The sequence below is a fragment of the Psittacula echo genome, assembly GCF_963264785.1.
Source record: "Psittacula echo genome assembly, chromosome: 9".
NCBI classification, from domain to species: domain Eukaryota; kingdom Metazoa; phylum Chordata; class Aves; order Psittaciformes; family Psittacidae; genus Psittacula; species Psittacula echo.
Window position 1 is genome coordinate 16,689,521 of NC_137745.1, and position 25,544 is coordinate 16,715,064.

The 25,544-nt window shown below is 39.7% G+C and overlaps 1 protein-coding gene across 1 annotated transcript in view; it reads left to right on the forward strand.

Annotated features, from left to right (window-relative positions):
- Positions 1-5,541: 5,541 nt before the first annotated feature.
- The window catches only part of CACNA1D (calcium voltage-gated channel subunit alpha1 D), a gene marked incomplete at both ends in the record, with an annotated part of 193,841 nt that continues 173,838 nt past the window's right edge, over positions 5,542-25,544 (forward strand). Inside the window, 3 exons of the mRNA XM_080625329.1 lie at positions 5,542-5,578; positions 7,615-7,933; positions 10,383-10,488. Of these exons, the coding sequence (XP_080481455.1) occupies positions 5,542-5,578; positions 7,615-7,933; positions 10,383-10,488 (462 nt within the window). The remainder of the gene's footprint in view (positions 5,579-7,614; positions 7,934-10,382; positions 10,489-25,544) is intronic.

Consider the following 25,544-nt stretch of genomic DNA (forward strand, 5'->3'; position numbering starts at 1 on the left):
CTCACTCTGGAGCAGCTCTTGAGCAGCTCCTTGGGTATCTCCCATGGGGTGTGTCAAGAGAAGCTCTGTGGGCTGGAATTCCCACTTGACGCTGTTGGACCCGGCCACCTCCTCTCCTGTTGCCTCCCACGGTGCTTGCCAAAGGCTGCTGCTGCTGCTTGGCTGTTGTCTCCTGCAGCCGCCGTAGGAGAGCCCCCGCACAAGCGTGTTTGCTTCTGTCTAAAATCTGTGCAGTTTTTAGTAGTATTCCAGCCTCCGGTGCGGGGTTTTGAAACTCCATCACAAGCCACTGTCAGAATATCCTAGAGAAGCTGGAGTGCGGCTTGTATTTATAAAAGTTATTTGTTTGCATGAGGCACATGTGCTGATACTGTGAGTCATCCGTCCATTTTACTGTGACATTTTCAAGCACAATTACGTGTAGTGGAATTTTTTTTGGTAGCTAGCTATGGTGCCCATCTGTGAAATCATCATTCTACTGAGCACTAAAAATAGAGATGAAGCTCTTCAGAGAAAATTTTGAGTCTACTTAAATGACAGTTTGAAATGTGTTCCTGCAGTCAACAGTTTAAATATTTTCTATCCTAAAAATGGATAGTTTAAATTTAAGGTGATGTAGTCCTGCTGTCACCACTTCACCTTGCTAGCACAGTGATACAGTTGGAAAGAATTTCTGGCTAAGAACCTAGTCTGGTGCCCACCAAAGCCAATTCACTTGAGCCTCAAATGACTAGGACTGGCGTAGGCATGTGAGATTTCTGGAAGATGGATAACACACGGGGTGGAAAGTATTTATTAATAACGGGGGATCACTGGAGAAAAAGTGTGAAGACAATCCATAACTGTATATCTGAGGGAAACAGGGAGGAGATGACAAAACAACTAGGAAATTAAATTTTGAGATAAAGAGCAACAGAATATCCAGTAACTTCTAAGTGACTGTATTTTTAGCCTAATAATCAAAGGAAGTTAGGGAAAAGATATGGTAAACACTGAAAATAGTGAAGAGCTACAGCTAGGAGAGGGAATTGCTGGAAGAATATAAATTGGGTTGCTGAGTAATAGCATCCTAATTGAAGCCACAGAAAGCCAAAGAATCTAATTAGTCAGGAAAACACATTACATTCCAATCCAACTGGATTTTATATTTAACAGATTTTTAGTATGTCCATGGCAATTGATACTGTTTATACTGTTCACATTTGCATATATAGATAATGAAAAATATAGTTGCAGAGACATATACAAGAAAGCGTTTAATTCAAAATCATGCTTGCAGTTGTCCCTTACTATATTATATAGAGTTCTGCTTACAGGATGGAAAAAATAGATTAGGATTTCTGTTGAGTTGGTAAGCATTACTAGAACCATCAGCCATTTCTTTAACCCACAGGCAACCTGAGACATGCTTGAAGCTGTATCTCAGTCAAACAAACATAAGAGCATTGTCTGTGCACCCTGATGTCTTCCCTCTTTCTTTTCTTCCTTCTCCCTTCCTCCCTCACTCCCTGTTTCTGTATAAGTTTTCACAGTGAGATTTTTTCCCAGAATATACAGCTAGATCTCCAGCTAGACTGAAGTAGTGTTACTCATTTCATTTACATTTAGCTTTCAAAAATTTGTATTTTTGGTGAGCTTATATGCAAATGATTACATGATAAGACCTCAGTGAAGAAGGTTTCTTGTATCTTGAATGTTTTTGTCAAACACTAAATAGAAGAAAATAAAATAATAATAAAAAAACTCCAAACAATTATGCAAAAGGATAAAAGCTTATTCTTGCAGAAGGCAAATGCAAATTCAGTGCTATATCCTTTTGAAGGTTTTTTTAACCTATTAAATCTCAAGCATGGATAAGGTCAATAACACGAACAATTAAGCCTCCCTCTCATCATCTTTATTCTATAGTGGATTAATGTATTTTAAAATCCATTTGTGCACAATTTTATCTAGTTTTGAGATCTCAGTTAATGGGCTTTCAGAAGTATGTACTTTTTATAATTGCCCATATAAACTGCATTCATAATAACAAAGTGCTGTTTTCAGTTCTTTAGAGAGTCATCGTCACTTGTACTGACATCCGAAAGATGATATTTACTGATCTGACATAAACAATATACAGACATATTTAAATTAATAATTTTTTTTTAGATAAAAATTCAAACATCTTCAGACTCAAACTGTAGCTGTACCGTACTTCAGATAAGAATGAAAATAGAAGTCTTTAGACACAAAGAAGAGAATGCACCTGAAAATACACGCAAAATTAAAAAAAAATGCATAATATGGATGAAAATGAATCCTGCAAGTCCTTGCTTGCAATGTAGCCATCTTCCATTAAAATATTCCTCCCATGTATAATGATAGTAATAGTTTAGTATATATTAGCATACTAATAACTTCAGCTGTACTATTAGACTTAATAGTGGATTAACCTGCATGAGTGAGAATCCCTGCCTTGTTAAGGACTAGGCTAGTTCTGTTGCTTCCCATTTTTTATAAAATTGCGTATTTGTTATGCAAGTTCCTCCCACATGAGCTGCAATCGGATTTATTCCTTCTTCCTGCAGTGAACCACTGCACAATACTGCTGTGTACCATTCCACATGTTCACAGTGGCTGTGGATTTGGTTAAGTAGGTTCTGCACAATGCTCCTAAATTCTTATGGGCTTTTGCTCCTATCATGTCCATAAGAGGCTGCTTCTTTGGCTGCCTCTTTCCCTTACAGAGAATAAATCCCTAAAAACCAATAAAAATTATTGAAGGGGAAATTGTGTTTAGTTGCAAATATGCAATAAATGTATGAGAATCATTGAATCATAGAATCACAGACTGGTTTGGGTTGAAAAGGACCTTGAAGCTCATCCAGTTCCAGCCAACTGCCATAGGCAGGGACACCTTTCACTAGACCAGATTGCTCAAAGTCCTGTCCAACCTGGCCTTCAACACTGACAGGGATGGAGCAGCCACAGCTTCTCTGGACAACCCATTCCAGTGTTTCAGTACGAATTTAGTGAATTTTTCTGTGGAATCTCACCATTCTCATAGTGAAGAACTTCTCAAAATCTAATCTAAATCTCCCCTCTTTCAGCTTAAAGACATTCCCCTTTGTCCTATCCCTACATGTCCCTGTAGAAAGTCCCTCTCCAGGTTTCTTGCAGGCCCCTTCTAGGTTTTGGAAGGCTGCTATAAGTTGAGTTTCTTTTTTAATTTCAACTTAATTTTGAAAATACAGTAGGTAATCTGATCTACCAATAAAGGGCCCATTAGCTTTTGAAATATGCAAAAGTATGTGCTTATAGGTTTGGACCAACTGTTAAAATTCTTTTTATGGTTTTACTGGGAGGTTCACCAAGTTTGGTTTTGAGAAGCATTTGGTAGCTTTCAGTACATACTACTATGGTCTGTTGTAAGAACTAGGGTTAGAAAATAGGCATTGTTGAGGCCAGAATCCAGGATTTTCACGAAAACATTTGCGAGGGAAGCAGCCCTTTTCTATGGGATGCTTTTTGCTGGTGTTAGATCCAGGACTTATCAGTTATGAATTTCTCAGTAGTGCCTCAGTGCTTAACTTCATAAGCCTCGTTTAAAAAATGTGATTTAGATATGTGAGTCTAGATTTGTCAAGGCAATAAGTGCCTAAGCAGGTTAGGCACTAACTCCTGCTAAGCATGTTAGGTGCCTACTTCCAGTGGTTGTTAGGCAACTAGGCTTGATTTAGATACTTTTGAAAATGTACCAAGCATTTCTGACACCTAAATATCTGACTGTCAGGAAAAGAAGTCCTAATGACTTTCATGGACATTTAAGGCAAGTACCTAAGTACACAGTAGACTGTTTTAATCTGGAGAAACATGTGCTGTAATGATAGAAACCTGCTGAGTGGGTGTGGTGCCTTCCTAATTAAATCTAACCAACAGATTGACTCACGACTTCAACAGCTGAATCCATCAGGTCAGAAGATTATAAAAAAGGAAGTGCTGAAGTTGAGGTCAAGAAGTAGTATTGGGTTTTTTTTTTGTTAGGAGAGTTCTTTTTGGCTTATTCTTGCTGGTAATGTTTTAATTTATGAAGGTAACACCAAAAGGGATAGGCTCCATGTAACAGAGGGCTTGTAAAGCTGACCAAAAGGGATAGGCTCCATGTAACAGAGGGCTTGTAAAGCTGGAGGATGGGTTTTCTGCGCCATATCCCTGGGGAATACCAGCTGTATTAAGGTTTTACTTCTATTATGTGTATGTAGTTCTTATTTATTATTAATTTAATGGAGATAGTTGTGGGTGAAGGATGACTAAAAGAGAGGATAGGATCTGAATGAGGAAGTGGTAGAGGGAAAGGATAGTAGGAATAGTTTCATTAATATGTTTTCTTAGCAAAATAATACCTTCATCAAAGGTAAAGTTTTGAAACCAGTGGGTTTGATCATAGTGTGTTAAAAAAAAAAAAGTATCCTGAAATACTCTTTAAAAATATTGGAAAATGCTCCTTGCTGAGAAAACGAATTTTAATTTTGAAGCATAAGCTCCGTTTTGGATTTGTGTGTCTATAACCCTGACTTTGTCTCATTAGTCATTTTCTGTAGTGATGGCAATGCTGCCTCTCAGCAGTTGCAGGCAGCTGCCCTGAGCTTCCTCCTTCACCGTACCCCTCCACAGAGCTCTGGTAGCTTCGATACCACTGAAACAAACCCAGAGTGAAAGGTCAGGGTTCTGCAGTGAAAGGTGCCGAAAATAAACATTTTTTTAAAGCCAATTTATTTTTTTGGATAAACTTCGGGAGTCTCGGGCTGAGCCCGCAGTCCGCAGCACGGCGTCCCAGCAGCGCGGGGCTCTCGGGGCTGGCGCTGTCCATGGCGGGACAGTATCCTGGCGCACCTGCCTCTCGGGGCCTGAGCGGACGGGGCCTCGGTCGGAACGCGGCGGCCACGGGGCGGCGAGAGAGCAGCGGGAACCGGGGCGTGGGGGGACGCCGTGTGGGGTAGGAGGCGCCGTGCGGCGGCGAAGGGGTTAAAGCGGCGGCGGCAGCGGCAGCAGCAGCTCTATTTGCGGCTGCCGAAGCTCCAGGCGATTAGAGAGCGGCTCCGCGCCCCCGCCCCGTCCGGCGTGCGGCAGCAGCAGCAGGTGGCGGCGGCAGCAGCAGCAGCAGCGAGGGAGTTAACCCCGTGGCGGCGGCAGCGGGGGGGGCGCTGAGGAGCGGGCGGCAGTGGCAGGAGGAGGGGGATTGAGGAGGAGCAGGCAGCGGCAGGAGGGGGACTGAGGGGCAGGCAGCGGCAGCAGCAGCCGGGTTGCTAGGGATGGAGAGATCCCGTGTCACCCGGATGTGAGTGTCATGTTGGCCCAAACTCTGAGGGATCTGGCAGCGGCGAAACAGCAGCGGCAGGAGGAGGAGCAGCAGCCCCTCGCACGTCGCTAGTCACTACCATGGGGGTCGGGTAGAGGGGAGCGCAGGGGCAGCGCACACCCGGCTCGGTGGGGTGGGGGCGTCTCTGCCCTTTTTTTATTTTCCTTTTATCCTCGTACGCACTGGAGAAAGTGGGAATCATGCACCAGCAGCAGCAGCCCGAGCGGCACCCAGAAGGTAAGAGCCGGAGCTCCCACCAAGGGCAGCGGCGTATGGGGCTGAGGAAAGGGAGGGGGCAGCGGGGGAGGATTTATGAGGGATTTGGGAGTCGGGGGATTAGAGAAGGGTTGGAGGGTGGGGAACGTTTAGGATGGGAAAAAGCGGCAGAGCTCGGGGAGCGATCGGGGATGAGGTGAAGGCGGGATAAGGTGTTGCCCTCGGCGTGTGACCAACATGCGCGTCCGTCCCTTGTCCTGGGGCCATTAACACCGGCTGGTTGCGCTGAGGGAGCTCGCGGCTTGCTCCTCGTTTCCCTCGTACTTGTGTAATCGTGGATAAACGTGCCCGGCGCTGCTGCTCGCGGGGGTTCCCCGCGCCGGGGAGAAGGGTCGGGGCAAGGCCGTGGGTGCGATATGCCTGGTCTCTGCTCGGTGCACGGGAGGAGCCGCGAGGCTCCTCGGCGCTAATCCCCTCCGGCGCTGCCACATCCCCCGCGGTTGTTTATAAACGATTCCTCCCCCACAAATATCTGCAAGTTTGTGATTTTGCCCCTGATGGGGGCAAGCTTTGTTTCCCCTTCAAGTGTTGATGTAGAAGGACGGTGGATAAGTAAGATGGGTGGGTGGTTTGTTTGCGCCGAACCACGTTTCATGGCATCCAGAAGGGCAGGCGGAAGGCGGGGGAGATGGCTGTGCCATAGCAGTTTTATTGGGGGGGGGGGGGAACGTGGGGAAGAGCTGGGATGCTTTGGAATCGTTGGCGCTGATACCCCCGCCTTTGCCCCGGAGCCGGCCCGCCCCCGACGCCGCTGCCCCCCGAGTCACGCCGCTGTCCAGCGCTCGCCGCTTTGGTGCCGGGTCCCCGCGGCCGCTCGGCCGCCTCCGTGACCCCCCGACCCCCGCCGCCATCCCAGGGAGCCATCTTAGGGCTCCCGCGGCCCCTTGCCCCGGCGGGCAACGGCGGCAGCCGAAGCCAGGCTCGTTCCCGTCCACGCGTGTTCGCGGCTCTCGCGTCTTTCTCGTTGTCTGTTTCCCCCCGCATATAGAAAAGGAGGGGTGTGCTTCTTGTGGCTCTCTGACGAGCAGCGATCGCTGCGGAGCTGTTTTCCTCTCCTGCCTGGGTAGATCCATTTCACAGTCATCCCCTGCTAGCCCTGATTTCCAGCACGTATATTGTGCCGTTCCTCCATATTTCTTCCCACTCGGGCATCTGCAAGTTCTGAGTTTCACTTGGGAGTCTCTCCTTTCTACAGGTGCATACAGCAGTAGACTCTGTTGCTCTAGTTAAGGAGCTTGCAAGGAAAGATCCGTGCAATAGGGTGGTATTTTGCCTTCTTGGCTGTCATTGGGATGAAGAGGACTTTATTAGTGTTTGGAACATACAGTTTATTATTTTAAAACCTTGTTAAAAAGCAAAACCAAACCCCATCCCTCTACAGTGGTATCATGGTTGTAATTTCTAGCGTGAAAGATACCAGTGCTTTATGAATATGTTTATCAGCAGACCGTTGGATTCTTCACTCATGACAGGCAGCCATGCATTTTTCTTTGAGAATACAGAGTATGGTGAGATTTAACTTGCTTACAGGACCTTCCTCTCTTCTATACCCCAGTTTTGTTTATTCTTAATTGAACAATGCATAAGAATTTTAAACAACTACTTTTTGACCAAAATGAAATGAGAAAATAGCGAATACTAAGGTACTACAGCAAAGTTCATTTTAAGGAATAGCTATATTTTATTGGAAAAACGTGGTGACATGAAAGCTGCCATTCAGTTAGGAAAAAATGCAGTAAGTTGAAAATGCAAAACATGAAGTGTTTGTGTCTTGATGCTTGCATTAAACTCGAAGTTACAATACTGATTCCTGAGTGCTTTTTTTTGCTACTGTTCAGTGACACATGCATCTGCATATACTTGTGCTCTGTAGTACATGTCATGGAAGCATCACACTGCCAAGAAGTCTTAAAATAATCTTCTTCTCAGAAATATTGGGACACATTTTAGTGTATAAAAAAAATTATAACCAAGTGCTTTTTTCTTTTGTCCCACAGAGGCGAACTATGCAAGTAGCACCAGGATTCCTCTCCCTGGTGACGGACCAGCTATTCAGTCAAACAGTTCAGCACCATCCAAGCCGACTGTTCTATCTTGGCAAGCTGCAATTGATGCTGCTAGACAAGCAAAGGCTGCCCAAAATATGAGTACCACCACAGCCCAGCCTGTAGGATCTCTGTCCCAAAGAAAACGCCAGCAATATGCCAAGAGCAAAAAACAGGGTAATACGTCTAATAGTCGGCCACCCCGTGCCCTTTTCTGTTTATCCCTCAACAACCCAATACGAAGAGCCTGCATTAGTCTAGTAGAATGGAAGTATCCTTTGATGTGGTTTCCTTTTTTACAATCTGTTTCTTGTGTGTATTTATTGTTTTATAGCATCTTATAGCATCACAGCTAACATATTAGTTCACTTGCACTTGTAGGTAACTGTCTTTAACTTTGATGGCAGTTAATTTTGCTTAAGTTGCTGTTAAATATAGCCTCCTAGCTTGTGTCATAAGGACACAAAATATCATTTTACTGAAATAAGTAGCTCAAAGTCAGAGAAGAGCTCATAGCTGTTCCTTTTGTCTCGGAGGAGGTGGGGGAATGTTTTCAGAACTTTTTTGTTACAAACTTACATTGTATTCCAGCAAACCTTTGCATTGTTTGTTGCCTTCCAAAGAAGGTTGAGTGGATAGGAGTAAATCTAGTAGTGTTAACTGGGACTTGACCTGAGATTTCAAACCTGTATCTTCCATATTGCAGTTTGGTGTATTGCTGTTAAGGCGACTGACTAAGGTTTAGAAATCTTAAAAAGATTATTTTTCCAGGTACTAGAAATAGGGAAGATATTTAGTTAAGCCAAGGACTCACTGTAAGTACATCAAAGTGTTTGAAATATATTAACCTTCTGGACTTCTACAACATATGCCTGCCACCAACCATATTAGAAGCATGCACATCTGTAGAGAGGAGGTCAGACATACTGGCCTGTATTCACAATGACTTCTATGCTGGGAAGGATTCTTTGTCTTTAGGTCAGTGGTTGTGATGTGGAAGTATGTGGATGTCTGTGGCACAACTGACAGCATGTTGATTTGGCATATCACTCAATTCTCAGGAAAAGGTTTGAAATAGAAGATAGTTTTGTTGAGGTACGAGGAGAATAATGTTGGCCTATTAGTCATACCAACATCCCTGTAACGGGAAACAGCTGCTCAAGAAAGTGGATTGCTGAGATAAGACTCATTTTGTTACTGAAACAGAACAGCCAACCTGGCGATAGGAGCTGTTACTCATTTATAGGGCTTGAGGTTTTTTTTTCAATCCTTTGAACATAATTCAGTTGCAAATTATAGATAGTGAAATAGCTGCTTCTTTCATTGAAACTGGTAGAAGTCCAACTAATTTCAGTAAATTGGCTTCTCCTTGGCTAAGGTCAGTTGAATGAAATTACTATGGATCTAGAGTGGAATAATTCAGGGCTGAATTTGTCCCAGTAGCAATACATCATAAAACAAAGTTGTCAATCTTGCATTGCTATCATTTGTTCATTTCAGTCTGGAGAATGCTGCGTGTTAAGATGTGTGTTGTAACTTTACTTTGTACACAACGCAGCAGCTGTTGATGTTGATAGGCTTTGTGAACATAAACTCAGCCCTTGAAGTGACAAACTTTTTGCAAGTCAACAAACAAAATGTAACAGATCTTATGGGGCAGATGGGGTTTGTGGGAGTTGGTGGTTTTTGTGAATTGTTGTTGTTTTGGGTTTTTTGTTTGTTTGGTCTTTGTTTTTTGTTTTTTCTTCCCTCCCCCCAGAAAAAAATGTAAACTGACAAAAATATGCTTTTGGGTATTTTCAATATTTTTCCTGTAGTCTCTTGTGGGACTCTTATAGACATGTATCATGAAGTTGTGCATTGAATTAAGGAAAGAATGTCAAAAATCACAGCTGAAGCCCTAAATACTCTCTTTCCAAACTTCCATGGACATATTCATCTGGGTACCTCCATGTTTGGAGCTACAGTAAAAGAATAAAATGCTTTGAGGGATAGGCAAATTAATGATAAATTGAAGGATGAACTTCTACTTTTAAGAAATATTTTTCTTTCTGGAAAACAAAAGGTATCTTCAGGTTTCAACTGCTGTCATCCAGATATGGTATTGTCAGTGTGAAGCCTATAGTCTCTCAGTGTGCATGGCTGCCAAGCCAGTAGTGGTGTTATATTCCCCAGTTTGCTCACCTAAACTTTCATATGCTGTCCTGGCCAAAGCAAAGTTATTCAGCTTCCCAGCTCTCATACAGGAGAACTATTGTGATTTGCTGGGAATCTTTCTCATATCCTATTACGAACAAGATCCCAAATGATTTTTCTCTTTTGGGCGAGCACATTTCTGTTAACATTAATGAGACTTATTAATGAGCAAATGAGGACAGAACAGCTCAGTAAGTGTTCCTTGACCATCATGAAGACCCACGTATTGATTTAAAAGTGTATAATTTTATTAATCTCTGGAATTTAATCTAAATTACTCTGTGGCAGCAAGAGTAATAGTTTTCTCTTGTTCAATGTTCTTTTTTGGGGAAAAAAAAATCATTGTGATGGAAAATAATGTGATGCAGCGATATAACTAAAGGAGATTAAGTGTTTGTCATAGTTATCAGTCAAAAGGTTGCCTTAAAAGTAAGATTTAGTTTATAAGTGTTGATGCTGAAAGAGTTAGACGTAAAAGTTTGTAGGTAGACATAATTCATTAATTCCTTAACAAGATTTTCCAGACCATTTGACATATTTATACTATTGTCTATTTTTGCCAATTGTGTGGCCTTAGCTGTTTACATCCCATTCCCAGAAGATGATTCTAATTCAACAAATCATAATTTGGTAAGTACTCTTGAGTTTTTAATATTTGTTTGCTGTACTTAAACTTGATGGTCATGATTAGCTGTTAGTAAAAAAAGTTAAAATTGATATATAGTGAAACTTTAAAATAGAATGTTTATGAAATTACTTTGGTGTTTTTTCAGTTTAAAATGTGCTCCCTTATGTCATATGTTTAAAGTAACATTTTTCAGAAGTTAAATTCTTTGGAGGGGAATGTACATTAATATTATGCTGCTCGTATAAACGTATTTGTGTGGTATAAAAACTTTAATTCCTATTGCTTATACTGATGAAATATATTTACTAGCTTTTACTGTGCTTCTGACACTTGTTTCAGTCCTGAAGTTTTACTGCCTTTCCTTGTATGCTTGTCTAGTTTGTTTTCATTTTTTTAATAGTGTTGTTTTGCTGTGTGTTTTACTAGATATGTTAGCTTTTAATGAAAGGATGGTGGGAAATTTTACATTAATACATTTTAAAGTGATAGAAATATCAACATGTATTTTAAAAGCAGTCACTGCTGGTGTAAGTGATCTCTGAAAAAAAGGATGCTAATGCAGTAAGCAGAGCTTAGAGATTTATTTCTTCAATTGAAAGTAGCAACTACAGTTGCAGTTGAAAAAATAAAATGAAAACTAATTTTGTGTTAATTCTGTATTAAAACTTAGAAAAGCTGTTATATTCAAGGGTAATATTGAATTATATTGCAATAATTTCATTGTTTTAACATAATCACCATCTTGAAATAGTTGAGTTCAGTAGCCTTGTACATTCAAAATCTGCATGTGACTTTTTCTGGACAAGGGGAGGTTTCTTCGTAAAATGAGGAGGTACCAGTAAGTAGGCAATTTTGGATTAATTTACCTGGAAAATTTAGGTTGATGTGAGGTTTTCTATTTATGAACATGTTTGTGTGATTTGTGGTGTGTAAGCCTGTTTATTTTCCTGAAAGTAATTATTCTGTGTATATGACCCATTTTATATATTTTTTTGTTTATCAAGCTTAAGCAAATATGGACAATAAAAAGTAGTGGTGAAAGGCAGAATAATTCAGGTCACTGTAAAGAATGATTTATGCAGCTGTCTATCTAGCCAACCAACAGTCTTTATTTCTCTCTTCTTCCCTGTCCTCCCTCCTTCATCCTGAGAAATTCAGGGCACAAATCTCCGTAGCTGTCAATCCACCAAGAGATCTGCTAATAACTAATTTCATAATGCATTACATGAAAAGGGTAAAGCTGTTAGTTTGTCAGAGGCTAATAATGCAGCAAGAAATATTGTTAGTGTTAGTTTTGTGAGGCTAGTGCATTGACATTTTCATCCCTGATGGTTTTTCTTTTTTTATTTGATGTGGCCAGGTTTGTCTAAGAAAAAAAATATATATGTATTTTTCTTAATAAGACATCCTTATGAATTTAAGTAGAATGGCTCTTGAAAACCCCCAGTTATATATGTACAAAGCTTACTTAGCTATTTAAAATTCTCTCAAATTCCCATTTAAATTTGCATTCTGTTTCTACTGATGTTGAGTAATTCCACTAAGTTTGCTCAAAGAACAGAATTTATCCTGGCAGTGTGCTTTCAGGTGCTGGGACAGATTTGAGCTCAATAAGGGAACATACAGGAACATCCCATGTACCTTGTCTAATAAAATAAATAGTTGTGCAATGAGCCACATTGGCTTTTCTTACAACTGAAGTTCTGCATCATGAAATACACTAACCAGTGGGTCTGGGTTCATGTCTCTTCCTCTGGTATTTCACTGACGTTTCCTAGTGTAGATCACTTCCTTTCTTGAACTCTTAATCTATATTCAAGTGTACTGGGAGAGAATATTATAGAAGAGCTGAGTTAGAAATCTTCAGGCTTGCTTTGGAACCTGCTTGAGTATGCGTTTCCTGATGCTAGAGGTATATGTATAGATATATATTTGAGAGAGAGGGCTCTCAGTTGTCTTATCGTGGAAGTAGGGGTTATTCTATCAAGTAATGTTCCGGTCTTCTGTGATACTGGTCTAAAAAATGAGACCAAATCCTAAAAATCAGTATTAAATCCTATGAATAGTTTTGGTAGGATTTTAACCCCCTGGATGTAGACATGTCTTCCATAAGCCCTGCACTGCTAGTGTGACCTTGCTGGGAGACTGTACCCCTCTCCTGCTTTAATTCAAGTTCAAAAGCTGAGCAAATTAAGATAATTTCCTCTCTCCTTCCAGCAAAGGTGTTTGGTTCTACCAGTCCCACAGCCTCTTCCCATCTCTGGGACGCTGGCATTCGTTGACATGGTGCAGATTGCAGCACTTGTATCATTTAGTGCCTTGGGGGAGAGACCAGAATGAGGAATGGGAACATGTCCTGCCTCTAGTGCCTTCACTTCCTTACTTTGCAAACTCCAGAATTTCAGCTTTATAAATTTTAGTTCTGTCATGGTTTAAGCCCAGCCATAAATCAGACCACGCAGTCTCTGTCTCACTCCCCCTGTTCCCCCGCCCCACTCCCGGAGGGATGGGAAGGAGAGTCGAAAGAATGTAACTCCCATGGGTTGAGATAAGAACAGTCCAGTAACTAAGGTATAACACAAAACCACTATTGCTGCCACCAGTAATAATAATGGTAAGGGAAATAACAAGGGAAGAGAACACAACCACTCACCACCTGCTGACCGATACCCAGCCCAACTGAGCAGTGATCTAGCCCTTCCGGGGTAACTGCCCCCAGTTCTACATCCTAGTTTGGGTCAGGTGTCCTGCCTCTGCTTCCTCCCGGCTTCCCCTCCTCCCTGGCAGAGCATGAGACTCACAAAGTCCTTGGTCAGAGTAGACATGAATTAGCAACAACTAAAAACATCGGTGTTATCAGCGCTGTTCCCAGGCTGAAAGTCAAAACAACAGCGCTGCACCAGCTACTAAGAAGGAGAAAAATGACTGCTACTGCTGAACCCAGGACAAGTTTGCATATGAATAGTACATCTAGGGCTTGGTTCTCAGGGAATAAATCAATGTTGCTTCTTTGAGTTGAATAGATTAATTGCTTTCCATCAGCTAGCTGAACTGCCTCATTTTTTTTTAATTTGTAAACAGAAATCTTAAATATTTATGCATCTGGATTTTTCTTTTTGTGAATACAAAATACACATAATTTGTAATTGGCCATGGAATGAGGAAGCAATGGTACAATAGGGCAAAAACCACTGGGAAGTGGGAACTGGAAATGAAAATGGAAACTTTTCTAGGTTTTTCTTGGGGTAGGGAGAAGACCATTTGCATGTCTGATAATTTGAGCAGTCAAAGTGTTCATACTTCATGACTTCATGAGGTCATGAAGTCAACCTCAATCCAAGGGTGTGTGTGCAGAACAGGTATTCTCTCCTCTTGTGATGAGATGTTAGGAGATGGCTTCTGTATGATGGAATTTCCAAGACTTTTAAGAGAAACCTGAAATAAAATTTCTAAGTCTGTCTTCACCTGTGACTGAGGCAGTGAAATACTGACCATCTGTCATCCACCAAGTGCTGGCTGAGTCCTGTGCTTACCTACTTGTGAATGTTTCAACACGTGATGTCTAGTCAACACAGTTGTATGTTGCAGTAGTAAAGGTAAAAGAAATTTTAGCACAAATTACCAGTAAATATAACACGCATTTTGAGAAACAGGTAGATGTGTCTTAAGAGAAATACCAAATCAAATGTATACATATTTATGTATTGTTTCAAAATAGGTGGTATCTTGAATATCTGTTTTTCTTGAATGTGAGTTTTTAATCTTAAACCTTCTCGCAGGCATCTATCTTAGGTTATTTGTGAGAACCCTTGTTTTTAGAACAGTAGACTATGGAAAATTAATGGTGTAAGCTAAGTGTAAGGGTGGGACAATTGTGTGTTTCTGTCAGGCACTCATCTTTGCTGATGTGCAAGTTGTGATTATTGAAGCTTTTGTGACAGAGCCAGCAGCATGCAATGAGATACTTACGATAACTTAAGCAATAAAACGTTTCTTCATGATATCAATGACTAAATTAAGCAGATGGTAATCATTGATGTGGGATAGGAGTCCCTTTCCTTATTAGCGTGTTTGTCTTCTCATCTTCTGAGCAGCCAGGCTTAGATTTCCGTTTTCCCTTTTTGCTGTTCTCTGAGAGTAGAGGGTGTACTACTGCTGTTTCCTTGCACACTGCATTCATGGTTATATTCTCTCTCAAGAACTATCTGTTAGTACTGGGTGATACAAAACAATGTGTTACAAACAAAGCAGAAGTGCGGAGTTAAATTCAGACTGGATTGTGTGTGACCACTTGCCGAGTGCTAGTCCTGTGTTTTGTGGGAAAGTTTGTCTAATCCTTTGTCGAGAACACCTTGACGTGTGTCTCTGATGTGTGCCAGGAGAGGCAGGAGGAAGGGATCTTCTTTTCTATACTTTGAGTACTTCTCTCATGCTTTTCTATACTGCATGGAGTGCAATACAAGCTAGTGAACTTCAAAACCAGTTACTGAACTTGATTCTGAATTCTACTTAATAATTAGTCCCTAATCACTTCATGTTCTTTCACAAGTGGGCCCAGGCTTTCTGCAAGTAGATGGGTGAAACTGTTACTGAGACAGAGAAGTTGTTTTTGTCTTACAGCAGAATGGAAGTGTATTCTGGGATGAAATACTCATAAGCTTACTACTTCATATGTTAATGTAGTTTCTTTCATCTACCTTCAGAAGTTTCAGGTGATCTGAACTTTGCATGCTTGATTCAGCTTTTCTTTTGGCTGTGTTTCTTGTCTGAGCTTGATAAGAAGCTGGTTTTGGCAGGAAGGGTTTCCTGTATATATCTGTATTCTGTTTCTGTCTTTTCCATTTTTCTCCCCATCTGTGGTATGTTTCCCTTCATGTCTTTTGTGAACTTCCCACTCCTTCCTTTCTTTCTTATCTTTTGCGCCTACCCTCTGGCTTTCCTTTGTGTTTACTTTTTTGTTTGTTCTTTTCTGCAGCATGCTCTGCTCTATCCCACTCTCCCACCTCAATTTTTTTTCTTGTATCATCCTGCTGTTCCATATTCTGCTTTCCTGAGCTTTGCCTCCTACTGACTTTTCAACTGGTCTGACTAGCACTGGGCTGCTTTACAATGCACAGGCACTGACACAGTGCAAGTCTGGATCTTGGCTCCAATTGACCTTTTTGATTGTTGCAAACAAAAAAAAAGGTAAATGTGAACAATAAGAAGCATCCATCCATTGAAAGTCTATGAAAATTACACCCCTGAAGTTTGGGTTGAGTCTGCTTTGGGTATACTGCATCTCTAGTGACTAGATCCTGAAGGGTTTCAATGGTGACACTGTTCTCCTTGAAAAGAGATTGATACTTGGATAAATTACAGCAAATTGGCAAGTGCAAAGTCATGTGAGTAATTGGCTTGATCCTAATGCATGAAGGGCTGGAGCCTAATGGTAATTAAAGACTCTATGCCCCTGATAAGAGGATTCTTCAGCCTTGTTTCTGACTACTATTGTCAGCGGGGAACCTCTCAAAGAGTGTGGTTTTGCATTAAAAGAAGGTCTTTCCAGCCTGCACTTACAGAGCAGGTTGGGTGATGATCCTGGACACCTTTTTTTCTTCCAGGCAATTGGGACTGGGAGAGCCGTAGTAGACACTGCTACAGAGAGGTACTGTTTGTGTCCGAGCTTTCAGGCAAAGACTTCCTCTGTAAGTAGATTTAGGTGAATCTTTCGGTAGCTCCAGCAATAGTTGTCCCTGAACGGTTAGCTGTGTCTTCAATCTAGGGCACAGCTGAGAGTACTCTGAGAAGAACTGTTTGAACTTTTGACTTGGAGATGTCAGACTTCCTATCCTTATCTCATTATCAACCCTATGACTCATTAAGTTCTCAGGCCACATAAATAATTAATCCATACATTGAAAAAGTTGTTGTTTTTTACCTTACTTACCCTTTACACGTAGCTTATCTGAAAATATCATTGTACAATGTTATTAATCTTAACCACATTTAGTAAATTTTTTTGTTTAATTGTTCTATGATATATTTTAGAAAGGCTTCTACATATCCCTACTGTCTTAGCTGTGTTTGCTTTTGTAGTTCAGGTGTCTTTAAGGCCCGGATCTATTTCCCCTTACTTAGAACATCTTCCAATCTAAATAACTTATACTGATTTTTTTTCTTTGGATTCTTCGCTAATGTTCTTTTCTAATGTCTCTGAAAGCTGGCACAGAAGTCACCCTGGTAAAATGAAAGATAACTTGTACTCTACTGAAGAATACTTCATTTTGTACTTGGGAGAACATGGTGGAGATGTGATAATGTTTGTGTGTATTTAGCCAAGCACCTAACTGCTGGTACTAAAGGAAAATGTCATTAAATTTAATTTGAAGAAGGATTCAAAAATATTGGATCTAATTGTGACTGATATACCTCAGGAATTTTATGTTGCATATTGTCTCAAGTCAGTGAAATGTATTTATAGCTCTGTATTCAGGAGGGCCTGGAAGAAAAAACCCAAATGTTAGTACCTGTCCTTTTTCTTTTCACACAGGCTTAAAAATGAACAAGTTTGAATTCTTTGCCCATCAGTTTATCTCTACTCATGTGTAAATGTTCTTGGAGATAGTTTCAGTAATTTTTTAGGTGCTCCTTTTAATGTACATCAATTACCCTGATGCCTATTTTATCATTCAGAAAACCCATGAAGTAGCTATTCAACTACTGGAGCAGCCTGACTTACCTTTCTGAAAATTAATAGTAAAGCTGTTTGGTCATTAGGTGAGACAGCATGCATCAGGTTGGTCATTAGGTGAGGCAGCATTGCAAAGCTGCAAGAATTCCTTAACAGATGACATTTCTGTTAAAAAATATTCTAATGCTGTACTCTGCACTATCTTAATTAATATTTACATTTTTTCACATTGCTGTATGAAACTACATATATGAAACTAAAAGTATGTACTACTTCCAGTAGTATGCATTGGCTGATTATTAGGGATTGACTTTACTTACAGATCATGTATTTACAAAAACCTTTTCTCCTTTGTGGAAATTATGAGTTGGTGATTTACACCCACTTTGTCCTGCCAGTTCCAAGGCCTGTTCTGTCTGCCCTGCAGTATAGCAGCAGCAGCATGAAATAGTTCTTGAATTTTTTTGGTAAACATAATTGCATGTGTCAAGTCCATCTCTAGTGGTGAATGAAACAGAAATTTCATTTCACACTCTGGCATAGAAAAAGGGATGTTCCTGAAAGTAAGATATGACCAAGGTGACTGGCAATTTCCAACTGGTAGAAAGGTCATTTGGATTTGTAGAGGTTTGGGAATAACATAGACTAGTCCCTGTTGTTTATTTTATATTTGTGTGCCCCAATACAACTTGCGATCTAGCTACTCCAGCACAGCTAAAAATGGCTGTTTGGAGTGCAAGGGTGTGGGAAGGTCCATAACGCAGTTTTACAGGTTTCAATTAATGACACTGCAAAAATGATTTTCCATGTTTTTAGCTGCAGGAGATAGCTTCTCAGTTAGCCAAACCAGAAGGCCTTGCTTAAAGATGTACTTACTAATTTCCGTTTGAAAGGAAATGTTTTTTTCTGTGTTCAAAGTTGCAAGCTTGTTCCTGTGGGGAATTCCTACTAAGGGCTACTAACTGTCCTTAAAAAGATTTGCTGGTAGTGCATTATTTGCAACCTGCCTGGGAAGATACAGTGTAAGTTCTTTTTCTATTATAGCCTAAAGTCAGCCTCCCCAAACAGAATAGTGCTTGATAAAGGTACGCCTGGAAAACTGTGAAGCATGGACTGGTCACAATAAGAGTAAATCTGTGTACTTCCAAATACACAGAATAATCTTAATAGTTACTAAATCAGTTGAATGGTCAGTGGGAAAATAGATTTGACATTAAAATTGTTGTAATTCAAATCTAAAGTGAGCATTTAAGGTGAGTGGGAGGAGTTTGTGCTTTTCATACGAACAATTGGAATATAATAAAAGTTGATTTTTGAATGCTCTGAAAAAAAACATGAACAAGCCTAAGCTAAAAAAAGCAGTTTACTGACTGTATGTCAACGCATGTGAATTACTAATTTACTCCAATGTTGAGCATGTGAATTTAACAAAATGATCTATAGCTTTACTCCTTGACAATAGCTGCTATGCTAAAGGAAACCCTGAAAATAGTTTCTGAAGTGTTTACTCAAAAATGAACACAAAAAATTGAGAATCTTTACATGCTGCTGTGTATCAATGCCACACCAAAAGAGGACTGCCATAAATACTACTTGGAATTGCTTTATAAAACCCATTTTAAAACTCTAGGTTATGCAGAATATGGGTGTTTACTTTCTTTTAAAAAGATGTTTCATATAAGAACTGGGGGGTTTGTTTGTCTGGTGTTTTTAATATGGTCTGTGTGTGCGAATGCTGTGTCTTGAAATACCACAGAGTTGGAATCTATGGTTTTTGAAAGTGCTGGTCAAGGCTTGTGTAATTTGAGCAGAAACGGGGAAGTTTTGAGTGCTTTCAGAAAGCTGGTTCCTGCGTACTTCAAAAGACTCATGTAGCTGTTAAGAGCAACTAAATTTATTTTCTAATCTGGTGAGTTTTAATGACAAGCTGTTTGCAGTGATGGTTTATTGAGTGTGTGAGTTGGTTCATCATTCATTTTTGCAACAACTCAGATTTGTTTATCCTGTGATGCACAAAAACCTTTCTTTAGGTGAGCCATCTGGGTGGACAGGGCCATGAAGAAAGGGTAAATTAATATATAGTGATAGTGGGAAAATATTAGTCAGGATGGATTTGCTTTTCAATGTTAGAGTTTTTGTTATTTTGTAATCCTCTGCAATAATACTTTCATCTAATGAATTGCAAATAGACTCTCATCTTCCCCTCCCCTTTCAGAGGAGATTGAAAGCATGTGCTTAGTTCTTGCTTGTATGTAATTCCCTTGGTAGCACCAATTAACACTTTACTGTTGTTCCTGTTTTTTCCTAGTCATTTCTATGAGAAGTGCTTTTAGTGTTCCACTCTTGAAGAATGCCTTGATTAAGCAGTGTGGTGATTCTCAGAAACCTGGGTGCTTGACTTCAGCATTTGAAACCAAACTTTAAATATTTATGATTAATGCTGTAAATTTAACTATGAAAATAACATTTTCAATGACATCGACACAGCTGACCAAGATATGTAATTTGCCTGTTAAATGTTATTAGGGAGTATTATTGTAGAATAATACTGTAGTGCTTGATAGTAATATAAAATTTTGCAGAAGATCCAGTGGCATAAAGGAGCATACAGAGTCAGTTACATTTATATGGTATAAAGGCTGTAAAGCTCTTTACAATGTAAGAACATAAGCATAGGAAGTGTTCCTTGATAAGGTTCAGTAGTTGCATTATCATACTTTCCTGGGTTGGCTGAGGGTGGCTGCAGCCTCCAGCAAGATTGCATCTGACACCACTCAGCTAATCAGAAAAATGCAGTCCTTCCAAGCAAATACCCCAAAGCTCTATTAGGTTTATCAGACATTTTGTTAATGCAGTTTTTCACTCTGATAGAATTATTATGATGTCATTACTTATTTTTTTCGTATACCCATCCAGAATCCTTTAAAACATGTAACAATGATGTGTGGTGTAAGTCAGTTATTCATCATGAAATGATATTTAAGTAAGTATATGCTTATCTTCATCCCAAGAAGACTTGCTGGTTCTAAGTTCAGGTAGATCTGAAGAAATCAATAATTGATTTCTTGCTATAGCAAAGCAAAAAAAAGAAAGAAAATCACCTACCAAATTCTATAGATCTTGTACATTTATTAAAATAAGGTCTCCAAATCTCTTGACACCCCTGACTTCACAAAAACTAAATGAAAAAAATCAGTGATAAAAAGAACAGTGTTTAACCCAACTGTACCTAAAAGTCTTATGGTACTGAACAATGCTTAGTAGAGTTTGTGCTCTGAGTGGAGCAAAGATGAATACTTCCAGGTACAAAGTCTCTGCTACTGGCAACAGAAAATTTCTCTACATTCTAGTGCCAAGTTGAATGGTACTTAAATTTTGACATTTTGTGTTACATATAATGAAGCTATCACATTTAACTGAAATTCCCTAAAACACGGTGTCAGCAAAGGTCACGTTATTTCACTGGCTAATGCTATAGTTTTATGTTTGCATTGTCATGGGTGTGTTGGGTAAGCCCATCTTAAGATCATATATGCCATCTGTAGTCTTAGTACAGTAAGTAGACCTTACCCTGAACTCTGAAACTTCCTGGAGGCTTTGAGAGCTTAACATCCATAGTTAATACAGATTGAGCATAGGTGGACTGAGCATACAGAGACCTAGTCTGCCAGCATAGGCTAGATTTGTGACTTCTTTAAAGGACTTTGTCTCCTGTAGTAAAAGACTGTCAGCTGCTTCTCATATCTATGTTCTCCCTAAGCACTGTATGGTTGAGAGCTTTCATTGGTGTGGATGGAAAATACATGGGCTGCAAGTTGTAATGTAGCTCTAAGTCCTGAGAGCATCTCATTTTACCCAAATACAGCAGAGCCAAAGATTGCAGTTATTTTCACATGGTTTTCAAGAACAGGAAGAGAAAGTTTGTGTTCCTCCCTCCCTCAAAGGCAGGCTGCAGCAGGAGCCCACTAGTACCAAAACTTATCGACCAATGCCAGGCTGTAGGGATGAGGCTTTATTAATTTTTGCACTTACAGAACTGCCTCCTCTAAGACGATCACTGAATTATGCAGTCTAAGGAAATAAAAGTTTGGTGCCACAGCAGAAAGGGTAAGAGAAAGCAGGTAAGATGTTGGTCAAGAACTTCAGAAATGAGCATTGAATATTTTAGTTTGTGCCTATCATCATGTGATCTCAGATGGGCTGTTTATCTTTTTAGTGTTTTGGTTTCCCACCTATAAAATAGTTTCCTGCTCTAAAAGGATATCAAATGGGGAGGAAAAAAGTTTGAATCTGTGAAACATACAAATATGGTAAATAGGTTTCATACAAACAGTAATGAACAGTAAAATGAGGTCTGGGGGATTCTCTTCAAATAGTTTCCTATTTTGTCTTTTTTTTGAAATGGTTTGGCTGTCTTTCTGATGAACACTTTCTGGTGAATTGTGTTGTCAGAGGCTATATTTTAAGTTCAAGAATGTAGAATGTTTTGGAAGCAAATTTTGGCGAGGAAAAAGTGATTGGTCGTGGCAATATAGGAACAGAAGGAACAGCCACTGTTCCCATAGTGATACAGCAAAAGCAGTGACATTTAGGTAAACAGCAGTAGGGAAGGAAATTTGGGGGAGTTAATGTTAGATGTCTCAGATACAGTAAGCTTCCATACGGTGTTTCATGTGTATCTGAAAATGCTAATGTTAAGCTTCTATTTGTTACATTAGTAGCACAAGCACCCCTTGATGTTCGGTTGGTTCACTGACTTCCTTGAGCAGATGATCTGTGAATGAAACCAAGGCAGGCATCATCGTATTGAGCAAAAAGAAATTACATATCATCGTATTGAGCAAAAAGAAATTACATAAAGCAAAAGAAAGCATGAGATACTGCTTTTCACAGGTATGCTCATGTGAACTCTCCAGCTGGTGGGAGTTATACCATGGAAAGTGTTTTTAGCATGATCGTGTGACACATGGATAACAAGGGTATATTTAGAAACCCTTGCAGCAATATTACTGTTGATTCAAGTATCACATATTTCTTAGCCCCAAATAATTATTTTAAATATATGTATGAAAGCCCAAATGCAGGACCTCAGTATTCCTTTTACTCAGACTGCTAGGACAGATGTGTTGCATGAAGTTGTGTGAATGTCTTTATGTACTGGTCAGTGCAAATTCTGGAGTCGTGTAAGGGATTTATCTTGAGGACTAAGAAAATAATTAAGTGGGTAAAAGTTTCATTTTTGTAATAGTAATTCTTTGCAATAAGAAAGTATGAAGTAGGAAAAATAGGGCATTAAGTGCAGGCTAGGAAATGAATTTCAGACAGAAGTATTGGAAGAAATAGCATCCTGGAGCTAAAGCATGGATTGGATAGGCTGTCTTCTGAAGTGTTGCACAGAAAGGAAGGTAGGGGTACTGAGCCCTGACTATTTGAATTAGTGTCTACACAGGGACTCTGTGCAGAGGTTGATCTAGTTTCCCTTGTCTCTGTGTTAGGGAATGAGGCTGCTTTAAAGAGTATCAGAAGAAAAGCAAGAACTTGAAAGACTAATGGAAAGAAAACGAACTTAAAAGAACAGTTGCACAAAGATTGTGTATGTTAGTGTGGTATGACATACCACCTTTTAATGATCTGGATGAGCTCTGGATTGAGCAAAGGTAAAGACTATGCTAGATTGTCTTGCAGGTGCTTTGTTCTGTTCTGGTAAAACCAGGGTGAAGACTTGCAGATGATTTTGAAGCTTTGATACAGCTGTGTTCAGGGAATGGAGCATTTCCAGCGAAGGGTTAAGTACCATGGATTGTAAGCATATTAGAACTGTATTTTTCTTGCCTTTATGTAAGCATAGAGGAAACAGAATACAAATGTGTTAGCAGGTAACCTTCACGCAAATTGATCATGATGACTGAGTTAAAACTATAGATTTATGGGCTGAGGATACTGGAAGTATTTAAAGAGATGTCTGTCCTTGTGGGCTCCTGTCCAGTAGCTATTTTCCAATGGTAAGAGAAGTGATAAATTGCCAAGGATGCATCAGTATCTTTCATTTAACATTCATCAATATAAATGTATTTCTAAAGAATATGGTTATGCATGTAACAAAAGTACATGTGTTGTTTTGTAGCTAGAGTACTTTGTAAAATTGTAGTTTGAAAATGCTTATTTTGCCTATAAAGAGGGTATCTTTAGGTCAAGCTGGTGATGCTGAAAAACGCTTAATTGGCCTATGTGTCAGCCTCAAGTGGCAAGATCAATGCAGTCTTTTTGGATAGATATATTCTGTGTTCAGAAATGTTAGTTTTAATTCCATATTCCATCACTTAGTATAAAGAGATAGAATCATAGAATGGTTTGGATTGGAAGGGACCTTAAAGCTCATCTAGTTCCACCCCCGCAGCCATGGGCAGGGACACCTTCCACTAGACTGGACTTGCTCAAAGCCTCATCCAGTCTGGCCTTGAACACTTGCAGGGATGGGGCGTGAACAGTCATGTTTTCTTTCCTATGTGACTTAATGAAATACTACTAAAGCCATAAAATACTTCTGAATTTGCATTTATAGAAGTGCCAAACTTTTGACATTATTGCTTAAAACTTTCCTCTCGAATAAAGAAAAATTTTACATGTAGATATTTCAATATTTCTATTTGGGATCTTGGGAGCGCAGAATTTATTTATTTTATTTTTTTTTTTGTAAAATGAATGTTTACACTTTTAATTTTGTTTATAAGTCAGGGAAAAGAAACAAATATATGTGCCCAAGTGCATGCCAGAAGATACAAGTCATGTAAAGAGGATTTAGTTTCTAGAAGATATCATCAGACTCTTCTACCAAATGTGTAAACCACATTTTTGCTGATTGTGGGAGAAAAAGTCTAAACACACAATCTTATTTAAATATTCTTCAAACTACTAAAAATGGAAGTGAGTGTGGCCATTTTATACTGCCATGCATCAGACTCTTGTTCCCAGTATGTCATTTTGAAGAGTTTGTGTTTGAGAGATATGGCCTGTCCTATTAATAATGTCAAAATCAGTCCCTGGCAAATGTAAAGGACAAATCAGGGTGTTAGAGGTCCAGGTACTCCAGGCTATTTTTCACTTAGTTGGTTACTTATTTCCTTTTTTCACTTTTTCTCATTCTTCATGGGAAGAAAGCTGGTAGTGGAAGCTCCAGCCTGATATTTTCATCGTAATGCACTTACTATCTTGGCAAGTAGTGGAAGCTCAACTGTTCTTCTGGGAACTAAATCTTGTAGGGTATAAGCTGATAGGTAACCTCATCAGCTGTCAATGAACTTACAGGATTTGGGTGACTCTTCATACTCATTGCACATTCACGGTTTGTATAATACGTATTGCTGATTCTTGCTCTCTATTAAACTATTAGGAAGGTCACTGAGAACAGAAGTACTTCAGTTTTCTGGGCAAGGAGCAGATACGTGGGCTTACATTTGTCTGGAGGAGGCATTTCCTCAACTGACAAGCAGCATTCGGTGTGCCAGACACTCCAACACAGGGTCAGCTCTCTGCTCATAAGGTGGCTGTGAAACATCGTATTTCTGCACTGTACTCCCTTCTTAGTATATGAAACAAAGCAGGGGAATCCTGGGGCTATAAGAGCACAAGTTTTCTTATCCTTTCTCCTCTAAAGCTTTGGAGGAGTAACAGTAAGTAAAATGCCCATGAGTCTGAAGTCAATGGCTTTATTGTAGCAGGGCCATTTCGGGACATACTCTACAACACTGTGATCATGTATTTTAGCAAAGCTTTGCAAATTTGCAAACACTTCCTCACTTTTACTTGCTGTTACTCCAGTCATGAATAGTGCATGTTAAAGTCTTACTGGAATGAAAGAAAACAATTGAATTTGAATGTTAGTATGCTAATTTAAGTTTGTGGTGGAATATTTGTCTCTCTAAAAATGAAAATGGGATAACTGTAGGTGCCTATATTGACTTAGGGAAGTTAAAAGGGCTTTTTTTTTTTTTTTTCATTTTTTTTTGAAATGCAGTTCTCTTCTGAGGAAGTCAAAGGTTCTGTACTTGTGTGTGTGTTACAGATGAAGCTCCATTGCTTGAAGACTTGAATCTCTTCTGCATTTTAACAGCCTGACAGCTTAGCAGTAGTAATGGTGGCAGATGCTTCACTAGAAATGGATTTTATAGCTTTGGTTTATAGGTGAAAAAATTAATTTCATGAAGTGTACTAAAACATTATTTATCTAGAAGATAAAACTGAGACTGAAAGTTTTCCTTTAAAACTCTTATTTATTCTTAAATATGAATCAGTCTTTGTATCTCTGTGTATTGACTTGGGTAGAAATGACTGGGTGGTGCTCTTAGCCAACCCCAGTTGCAGAGTGAATCATTTTTTTGAAGGCTG